At 49.3% G+C, this 10,377-nt stretch overlaps 1 protein-coding gene across 1 annotated transcript; it reads right to left on the minus strand.

Annotated features, from left to right (window-relative positions):
• Positions 1-3,210: 3,210 nt before the first annotated feature.
• Positions 3,211-5,447, minus strand: LOC102442959 (apolipoprotein L3-like; the record flags this gene model as incomplete). The annotated part of the gene is made up of 2 exons (XM_006107428.1): positions 3,211-4,066; positions 5,327-5,447. Coding segments are annotated over 2 exons (977 nt in total), but the record flags the coding sequence as incomplete, so codon positions are not given.
• Positions 5,448-10,377: the final 4,930 nt, after the last annotated feature.

Below are 10,377 nucleotides of genomic sequence, written 5' to 3' on the forward strand. Positions count from 1 at the left end.
ATCACTTCCCAAATCAACCCTCAGTGAGCCTTGTCTCAGCTCTGCCCTCGGGGACCCCAGGCTCCAACAGGTCACTTCTGGCTGGTGGAGGACTAGGGCTTTTGTGCACAGTAATGGGAAGCCCTTGAAGAGCTGGAAGCAGGTGCTTGATAAGATCTGTATTCCTAAGGGCTGTTCTGGCTCCCTGTGGACAAGGGGCAGGGGCAGTGCCACAAGGGTAAATGCAGGAAAACCGTCTGGAAGCTCTTGCAGGACGGAAAATGTGAGGGTAGCTGGGAGAAATGTTTGCTGTCTCCCTGTCTCTCTCTGTCTCTCTGTTTATGGATGACCCTCTCTCACACCTGCAAACAGGCCCTTCTGATCTTAATCAGCCTCATGTCCTACAGTGGATCCTGGTTCCCAGCTGCTGGGCGAGTAAGCCACCTGTGTTCAGCCCAAGCCACCTGTGCAGAAGCTTCCCCTGGGTGTCCCAGGGGAGCTTACGGGACACCGAGGTCTCAGGGACTTGACTGGTAAGGAGAGTGGGAGCCCAGTGAGCGAGCAGGAGGAGCAATGGAAGATTTGCTCCCTGAGTTCCTGGAGGACAGGCTCATGGGGAAGGGAAGCCAGGAACCCAGAGCCCAGATGAGCCCGATCATCCACACCACAAAGGCTCAGTGTACCAGTCCATCTTATTGAACCAAAGTCTACAGAACACAAGGTGGGAGAAACAGAGGCTCTAGAATATCATCGTGTCCACACCACCTCCCCCACTGATGGAGAGGCTGTATCTCAGGGCCCGATTGGCAGGTCCTTGACCTGCTGCAAGTATCTGTTTTCTCTTTTCTTTTCTTTTCTATCCCTTTCTTTTCTTTTCTTCTCATTCTTTTCATTTCTTTTGTTTTCAAACACTGTTCTAGGAGCATTTGCAATTTCATTGTAATTTCATTGGTCTCTCAGAGCACCTGGCCCCAAGGAGGACCACCAACTTGTGAAATGTTCCACCCATTCCGCTGTCATCACCACTGCCATACGGCCCCCATCATCATCAAGAAGTCACTGCCTATAGTTGATAACATTGTAATAACTATGAATGATGCCATATGTCTGCTAGACTTAGTGGGTGATCACTTTCTAATCTCTATATTGCACACCAAAAACTAGTATAATATTGTATGTCAACTGTAATTGAAAAAAAAATTAAACTCACTGCCTGGGGGTGCAGGTGGCCGGGGAGAGGTCAATGGGGGGAAAAGGAGACTTATGTAATACTTTAAACAATAAGGAATTTAAATTTTAAAAAAAGAACATACAAATCCCCTGGCTACTAATGCAGTTCTTTAAGAACATACTTTATTATGAATATGTATTTGAGCAGCTTCATTCATAACTCTAAAAGCCATTATTGTACCTATTTCAACACAAATCTAAGATAGTAAGGGCCATGAAGGTTTTTTATCTTTGTTTCCTGATGTATCCCCAACACCAACCATTTAATAGTATGTTTCTAGACTTATGCTTTGAGCTCCCTAATTGAAAATTTGTTCTATCATTTTTACTGCATTGACAATGTAAGGTTTGGGTAGGGACTGAAAGAGAAAATAAGAGGAAGCATGAATTACCATATATTAATTGGTTTTTATTTCTAATAGTGAGAACTTCAATGCCTTTAGCTTGTGCCTATGCAGGTATAGAAAATGAATAATAAACAACTCCTTATCTTTTAGAACTTATTTTCTTAATGAAGTTGAATAACTAACTACTGTCTGTCCAATAACATATGTGAATTTCTATGTGAGACATAAGAAAATGTCTGTAACCTCTTCTTTTGCTTGGGAAGATGTGACCATTCTTGGGTCTCTTGAATAATTGCTTGGACCACTCCTATGCCACCCATAGTGTTTCAAGGTCAATGTACTTGATCTATTCATATAGGCATATTGCTCTGTGGATTGTGTACTAATCAGGGAATTGTTAAAACAGCTGTGATTATACATTTAGCTATTTGGTTACACAATCATTACTATTTTTCATTAAACTATATATAGCAATTTAGAAAAAAAAGTCACTGCCTACCTAAGATGTACTGCTGGAGGACAAAGGTGAGCTGGAACTGGAAAGCAGGGCTAGAGACCAGGACCAGAAAGAGACGAGGTTCCTGCTGGGATGGTGAACCCTGGGGAGGGCCAATCTAGGAGCCATTGAAACTCCCATATCCCAACTCAAACTCTGTCGCCTTCTTCCATAGTCAACTTTTTAGTAGTTCGGGCCTACCCAGTGCTTATTACTTCACTTCTATTTCTTTATTCATGACCCCAATGTCTTCCATAGTCCAAATAAATCCCCCCCACACCTCACTCTCTTGTCCCCTCTCTTCCCTGATTCCAGGTCTAGGTTCCCTCCTTCGCTTTGGCCCACCAGCCATCTGCATGAAACCCTCCTTTGCTATGCTCAACACCTTAACACGCAGTTCCATACATTTTATCTCGCCGGCTTTTCTCTTCTAAGTGTTATATTGTAAATCAGAAGATGCCTTAATCCAGTGGTTCTCAACCTTGGCTGCACATTAGAATCACCTGGGAATCTTTTTAAAATCCACATTTCTGGGCCTCATCCTCCAGAAATTCTGTTTCTCTGTTATGGCGTGAGGCCACAACATTAGTAACAAAGAAACAGAATTTCCGGAGGATGAGGCCCAGAAATCAGGATTTAAAAAGATTCCCAGGTGATTCTAATGTGCAGCCAAAGTTAAGAACCACTGCCTTAATCAATAAGCCAAATTTATTTGGAGTCTTTTTCATTTCGCTAACACTAGCAGGCCCACAGGAAATCTTGCTTCTCAAATTCTGGGGCCCAATATGGTGGAAGTCCTTTCTATTTATATGTTTTTCAGCTTTTTGTCTTCCGAATTTGGAACAAGACTTCTGGACCTTCTGAGAAAAAGTCCTGTGTGCTGGGCCAGAGCCGTGAGACCATACCTCAAGGCCTGGCCTGGTGCCAGCACTGACAACTCTGTCTGGGGCATAGTTTATGGCCTCTCTGGAGTGGGAGTAGTCTTATTTTTCCCTATTATTTAAGCACACAAATGTTTACAGAAGCCAGAATAGCAGGGTTAAAATTTTAAACAGCAGTTTTTACCCAAGAGGGAGGTTACTATGCTTCCTAATAAGGTAAGTCCATGCTTTGTCTCCCACACACTCCTGCTCCCTGCTCTGTGTGGGGATCATGAAGTCAGGGATTCGGTAGACTTTCGAGAAAGTGGGTGAGTGCTCCCAATTTCCTCTCCAGCTCCTGGGCCTGCTGCCTCAACTCTTCAGCTGACTGACCCTTTGCGCCCTTATGTAAGTGCACTGACTCTTGCACTATGTTCACTACATCCACGAGAAGGAAAACACCTGCAGCGGCAAAACCAAAGACCCTGGCTCCTTTGCTCATGGCCAGAACAGTGCCCTCAAAAGCTTTCTGCAGCTGCTTGCCACCTTGGGCTGTGCGCACGACACTTGTGGCCTCAGCTGCTAAGAAAGGATTGGATTTGGCCAGATTGAAGGCACGGGCATTCTTCACAATACCTTTCAGGGATTGGATGACCTTATTACCTGAGGAAACCATTCTGGGTATGATGCCACTAAGAACCTCCTCGACCACCTTCTCTGTGTCACTGCCAGTTGACACTAGGCGGCTGGCTTTGGCTTTTGCTGACTTGTTCTTTGAGTACTCCACGATGCCAGTGGTCATACTGGTCACAGAAGCTGCTGCCCCCAGTCCCAACCCAGTTGCCAAAAGCACCAGACTAGCTCCTGCTGTCACAGGTGCCAGAGACAGGCCAACGATGGTCAGGATGCCAGACACAGCGCCGGTGGTAGAGGCCGCCACTTGGGAGATGGTGCAGTCCCTGTGCACCTTGTCCACCTCATCAGCAAGTGTGTAGAGCTTTCGTATGCATTCCTCAAGGTTCTGTTTCACCTGAGGAAACTGCTTCATAAACCTCTCCCTACACTCCTGCTCTGCTGAGGCCATGTCTTTGTCCTCCACGGACACGAGTATTTCCAGCTGGCACAAGTCTGTATAGAGTGCATCTGCCGCATCCCTGTAATAATGAAGGACAGGTGATTAACGAAGGCAGGTGTATTAATGGCTAAGGCTGAGGCCACTGATTGGATGAGTTGGTGCAGGAAGCCCTGTCCTCTATGGTGGGAACGTGTGCGTCTACCCAGAATCCCTCAGATTACACCACATTGGCAGTCCCCATTCTGAGTGGAAGCGGTCACTAAGCCACACTGCCTTCCCTCTGGTCAGGGCTACTCCATGGAGAATAGAAGAGGGTCCCACAGGGAGGTCAGGAGCCCTCCACCTCGCAGACAGGGTTGGAGGACATAATCACCCAGGGCCCTCTACCCCCAGCAGTGACGGGGTCAAATCAAGGAAGGAAGAAATGTGCCTCCCCAGCCCCAACACGGCCCTCCACTAGGCCAGGGCTTTCTCAGTTCCGTGCCCAGGTGCCTCAGCTGCCTCACTCTAGTCCCAGCCCCGCTGCCAAGCCTTCCTACCATCCTCCCACCAGGACCACCCTTGCTCCATCGAGACCCTGGGCTATGACCCTGCTCCAGGCCTCTCTGGGCCTCTGGACAGCATGACTGCAATTGCTTTCTCAGCCTTGACCCTGCAGTTCACCCCAAGGCCTTCACCATAGTCCTATCAGTCAGACTTGCTATTCCATTGAAGAGGGAGATGACATAAGCCCAGAGCCCCAGAGCCGGGCAGAGATACAGTCAGGATTCAATCCAACATGGTGCCGCTTCACTCCAGCTCTCCGCCTTCCAGGCCAGCAGGACCCTGCAGAGTCTGTACAATCCCTTTCTTCGGGAGAGAAGGCTCTCTAGCCACAATCCCTAGGGACACAAAATGTGCCAGGATTTATCTGGCTTGTCGACAGGAAGTCCTGAGTAGCTCTCACATCCAACAGAAAGACATTTGGGCCCTGTCTATTCCCAGCATCTTTTTAAAAGTGCATGTGAACTGCCCACCTACTATGTGTCAGTCATTAGGCTAAACGGTTTACACGCATTATCCTATTCTCCTCACAATGAAATAGAACAGGTGAATAAGACAGAGAGTGGTTAAGTAAGCTGCCCAAAGTCATGTAACCTTCCGCCTGCAGGCCTCATCTCTTGTCAACCTGAGGCCCTTCTCTGCCAACGAATGATATGAAGGAAATGTTCCTCATGGACTGTTGAGAAGGAACGTCTTCAACACCAAGTTCAGGATCCTGCCTGGAGGAGTGTGCCTGCCAGAGGAATCTAGATGCAGGGGAGATGGGGTGACAATACAGGCATCCCCTGGAGGTTACCTGGGCAACTTGGCTGCAGCCACAAATCTCTCCCAGGATTCATCACTCAGCAGGCGCTGCAGTTTCTCTTTGTTCCCTGGGTCATTTAAGTACTCAATGGCATCAACAAAGTCTTTGCCCTCTACATGGAAAGAAAAAAGAATAAGGTTAGAAGAAATCCTGGTAGAATGGAAATGGAATTGAGTATAAACAATTGAGTATAAATGTTCATCTTCCTGAGAGGCTGTCACCTGGTGGACATTTTTTTTTCTTAACCTGAGGTGCTTTTGGTGAGTCACCTGGTGCTAGGGATGGAACTGTGTCCCTCAAAATTTATATGTTGAAGCCCTGACTGCCCATGTGACTGTATTTTATAATTAAGGTTAAATGAGGTCATATGTGTGGGACCCTAATCCATTATGACTGGTGTCCTTATGAGTGAGGGAGAGACACCAGATCTCTCGCTCCCCACTTTTCTCTCTCTCTCTCTCTCTCTCTCTCTCTCTCTCTCTCTCTCTCTCTGTCTAAATCAATGATTATATATATATTAAGTAACAAAAAGATCTTTAAAACAGATGTGTGCCTCATCCTGCTCCTTTTTCACAGTGGTTAGAGCATAGGCTTGAGGACCAAAGGGTTTAGAGTTTCATTCCCGGTCAAAGGCATGTACCTCAGTTGAGGTTCCCTGGCCCCAGTGTGGGCCCCTGTATGACGACCAATTGATGTGTCTCTCTCCCCAGACTACCTCACTTTGAGTCTCTAGTATATATGTATACTAGAGGCCCAGGGCACAAAAATTTGTGCCCTCGGGGGGGGGGGGGTTGGGGGGTTCCTCAGCCGGCCTGTGCCCTCTCGCAGTTTGGAACCCTTCAGGAGATAATGACCTGCTGGCTTAGGCCTGCTCCTGGGTGGCAGAGGGCAGGCCCAATCTCTAGCTGCAGCCCCTGGTCGGGCTCAGAGGAGGGCTGATTGGGGAGTTGGGGCGCCACCCCCTGTCATGCACAGAGCAGGGTGGATTGGGAGGTTGAGATGCCACCCTCAGTCACGCTCAGGGTGGGGCCGATTTGGGGGTTGGGGCACTGCCCCCTGTCATGCACAGAGAAGGGCCCATCAGGGGGTTGGGGCACCGCACCCTGTCACGAATAGAGCAGGGCCGATCAGGGGTTTGGGACGCCACACCCTGTCACACACAGAGCCGGAGGGCAATCAGGGGATTGGGGAGCTCCCCCCTATCAGGCACAGAGCAGGGCTGATCATGGGGTTGGGGCGTCTTCCTCTGTCACGAACAGAGCAGGGCGGATAGGGAGGTTGTGGCCCCACCCCCTGTCACACACAGAGCCGCAGGGCGATCAGGGGGTTTGGGCACTGCCCCCTGTCACGCTGATCCGGTGCCAGGAGGCCTCAAGGCTCCGCTGATCCTGGTGCTGGGAGGCATATTACCCTTTTACTATATAGGATAGAGGCCTGGGGGCCGGCTGGTTTGCCCTGAAGGGTGTCCTGTATCATGGTGGGGGTCCCCACTGGGGTGCCTGGCCAGCCTGGATGAGGGGATGATGGCTGTTTGCAGCTGGTCACACACCCTTCAGGGTGGGGGTCCCCACTGGTGTGCCTGGCCAGTTTGGGTGAGGGGCTGAGGGCTGCTTTCAGGCTGGTGGTTGTTGACTGAAGCTCCCAACCGCTCCTTTTTTTTCCCCTCTTTTTTTTTTATTTTATTCTGGGCCAGCTTTAGCTCTGGCTCTAGCTCTGAGGCTTCCGCTGCTGAGCGTTCTATAATCGAAACAATGGATAACTCCAGCTCTGAGATCTGAAAGCTGGTTTCTGGGGTTTTGTTTATCTTCTATATTTGTTACAAAGTTTCAAACTGCCGGCTCAGAGGCCGGCAAGTCAGGCGGGGAACGTTGGAGTCTGCAGTCACTGGAGCAAGCAAGCCTCATGTTGGCATCCAGCTGCCTGGCTGCCAGCCGCCATCTTGGCTGACAGTTAATTTGCATATACTCACTGATTAGCCAATGAAAAGGGTAGCGGTCGTACGCTAATTACCATGTTTCTCTTTTATTACTGTAGATATATATATATATATATAGTTGATTTTTACAGAGAGGAAGGGAGAGGGATAGAGCAGTGGTCGGCAAACTCATTAGTCAACAGAGCCAAATATCAACAGTACTTCTTCAAAATAGACTCGCCCAGGCCGAAAACCGACTTCTGTGCATGGGCCACGAAGTTTCAATTGCACTGTACGTGCACCCGCACGTGGTATTTTGTGGAAGAGCCACACTCATTGGGACAAAGAGCCGCATGTGGCTACGAACCGCTGTTTGCTGACCACAGGGATAGAGCGTTAGAAACATTGATGAGAGAGAAATATCGATCAGCTGCCTGTTGCACACGCCCTTCTGGGGATGTGCCCGCAACCAAGGTACATGCTCTTGACCAGAATCAAACCTGGAACCCTTCAGTCTGCAGGCCAACACTCTATCCACTGAGTCAAACTGGTTAGGGTGGGGAAATACATTTTTTAAAAGTGTGACTCTCAGGGATTTGGAGACCATGGAAATGCAGATAAGGGACTAGGGACTGGTGTATATTTTGTGTGTGCAGAGACAGGATGTAAATGTGTTTCCTGCCATATACACACAAAAGACATTATTCTTATTTCACAGAAAAAGAAAGCAAAACTCAGACAGGAAAAGAAGGCCCAAAGTCAAGAAGCAGAAAGCTCATAAGTGGCATCCAAAGCCAACCATCAGACATTTCCTTACATTAGGTTGAAGCCTCCTTGTAGTTCAGAAATTCATGTGATTTCTGCATGCTACCCTATAGTTTTCCTATGGGACTTTTTCAAATCTATACTAATAAAAGGGTAATATGTTAATTAGACCAGATAGACTGGCCATCTTCTGGCATCTGACTTCCTTCCAGATAAAGCCATGGTGGTGGGGGCCGAGGCAGAGGCAGTTATGGTGATCAGGCCGGCAGGGGGTTAGGAGCATTCAGGCAGGCAGGGGAGGGTAGTTGGGGGTGACCAGGCCAGCAGGGGAGGGCAGTTGGAGGCAAGATCAGTCCTGCAGGGGAGGGCAATTGGGGGTGAGATCAGGCCTGCAGGGAAGGGCAGTTAGGGACAATCTGGCAGGCAGAAGCAGTTAGGGGCGATCAGGCCAGCAGGGGGAACAGTTAGGGGCTAGATCAGGCCAGCAGGGGAGGGCAGTTAGGGGCAATGAGGCAGGCAGGCAGAGGAAGTTTGGGGCAATCAGGCAGGCAGGTAGGTGAGCAGTTAGGAGCCAGGGGTCCCAGATTGCTACAGGAATGGCCAACTGCCGGTTTAGGGATGTCCCACAGGGATTGGGCCTAAACTGGCAGTCAGACATCCACCAAAGGGTCTCTGATTGGAGAGGGTGCAGGCTGGGCTGAGCCCCCCCCCCCCCCCCCTTGGTGCATGAAATTTATGTACCAGGCCACTAGTTTAAAAATAATGTTTCAGACCACATGCTGAAAGGGCGAGGACTACGCCCTCCATCTTACCCTGTGTCCTCCAATTTTGGGCAGCCATGTGCTCGGCAAGGCTTCTTCCTGGAAGCCCAGGCCTCTGCTAGCCACACCCAGGATTTCTTTAAACTAACCAATGACAGTCAAGGGAAGTGCGTGCCATGGAGATGACCACATTCTGTGTAACGAGACACCAACTTGCGCCTGGCCAATCGGCAGGGCCCACAGTCCTCTCTCCTCCCCTTACTATAAAACCTCTCTCCCCACAGTGCTGGACCTCTCTCTTTACCACTTGCTGCTGAGTCAGTAAGGAAGGTAGGGGAGCCAAACCCTGGTTTGAAATAAAAGACTCTCTGCTTTTGCATGGGACTCGGCTGGCTCCCTGGTGTGGTCTCTTGGGGATCCTGAAATCTGGGCATAACAATGCCACTGATAGAGTAAAACTACCAGGCAAAGAGGATGCTTCCTGCTTCTCACAGATGCTCCAAGGTGGGAAGTGGAGGGGTGTGTTCAGGTGGGTGGGGGTTGGAGCCTCAGCTCTAATCCTGTGATGAATCAGCATCTGCTCTCCCCCCTCAAGGCTGGTCTCAGGGGCCAAACCTCCCTGTGGGCATCTCTGACTCCATGTGGGCCCACTTCTTAAACAAGAGATAATTTTCTTTGCCTTTTAAGATTTTCTTCATTCTGTAGATTGTCTTCTCACATTCTTTTTAAAAAAAATATATATTTGTATTGATTTCAGAGAGGGAGGGAGAGGGAGAGAGAGACAGTAAAAACAATGATGAGGGAGACTCATATTGTTTGGCCACCTCATGCATGCCCCCTACTAGGAATAGAGCCCCCAACCAGGATATGTGCCCTTGACTGGAATCAAACCTGAGAAACTTCAGTCCGCAGGCCGACACTTCATCCACTGAGCCAAACCAGCCAGGGCAAGAGATCATCTTGTTTATCCTCAGGAATGGACCAGCTACAGCCCTCCCTCAGGGAACCCGGAGCCTGCTCAGGAGCTGCTGGTTTCTGATCTGTCCTCTCTTCCCTTATGCTGCAACCTGAAGAAGTATTTTCCTCTCCTGTGTGTGTGTGTGTGTGTGTGTGTGTGTGTGTGTATGGGGTGGGGTGGGGGTGGAGGGGGCGGGAATTTGGTTGCCTAGGCAACGCAGTGTTGATTTGGGTGGGTGGAGTGGTGTTTTCTCCACATCTTTCTTCATCCACTGAGGGAGAAAGGACACCTGGGATAGATGGAGGGAACCCAGAGGACTACATCTGTGTATTTGTTGGCTAGGATGTGGGTGGGTGTGGGAAATAACAAAGCAGGCTTCTGCAGGGGTATCTCAGATCAACAGAAGAAGTTCCTGCCTGACAGTCACAACTGGTATGCAGTTGTTTATAATTGGGAGCACAGGGTTAGGGACCCAGCACAGCTGTGGGGGGGTGGCAGTATTTGGAGGAGAAAGTTTTCCACCAGGAACTAGCAAGGTTCCAGGTACCGGGAACAAGAAATTTCCCACCTTTCCATGGGCTGTCCTGGCCGCATTGGAAGACATTTGCTTGATTTGGCAAGGAATGGGAGGCATGTGAGCAGC

The sequence above is a fragment of the Myotis lucifugus genome, unplaced genomic scaffold (assembly GCF_000147115.1).
Source record: "Myotis lucifugus unplaced genomic scaffold, Myoluc2.0 scaffold_1185, whole genome shotgun sequence".
NCBI classification, from domain to species: domain Eukaryota; kingdom Metazoa; phylum Chordata; class Mammalia; order Chiroptera; family Vespertilionidae; genus Myotis; species Myotis lucifugus.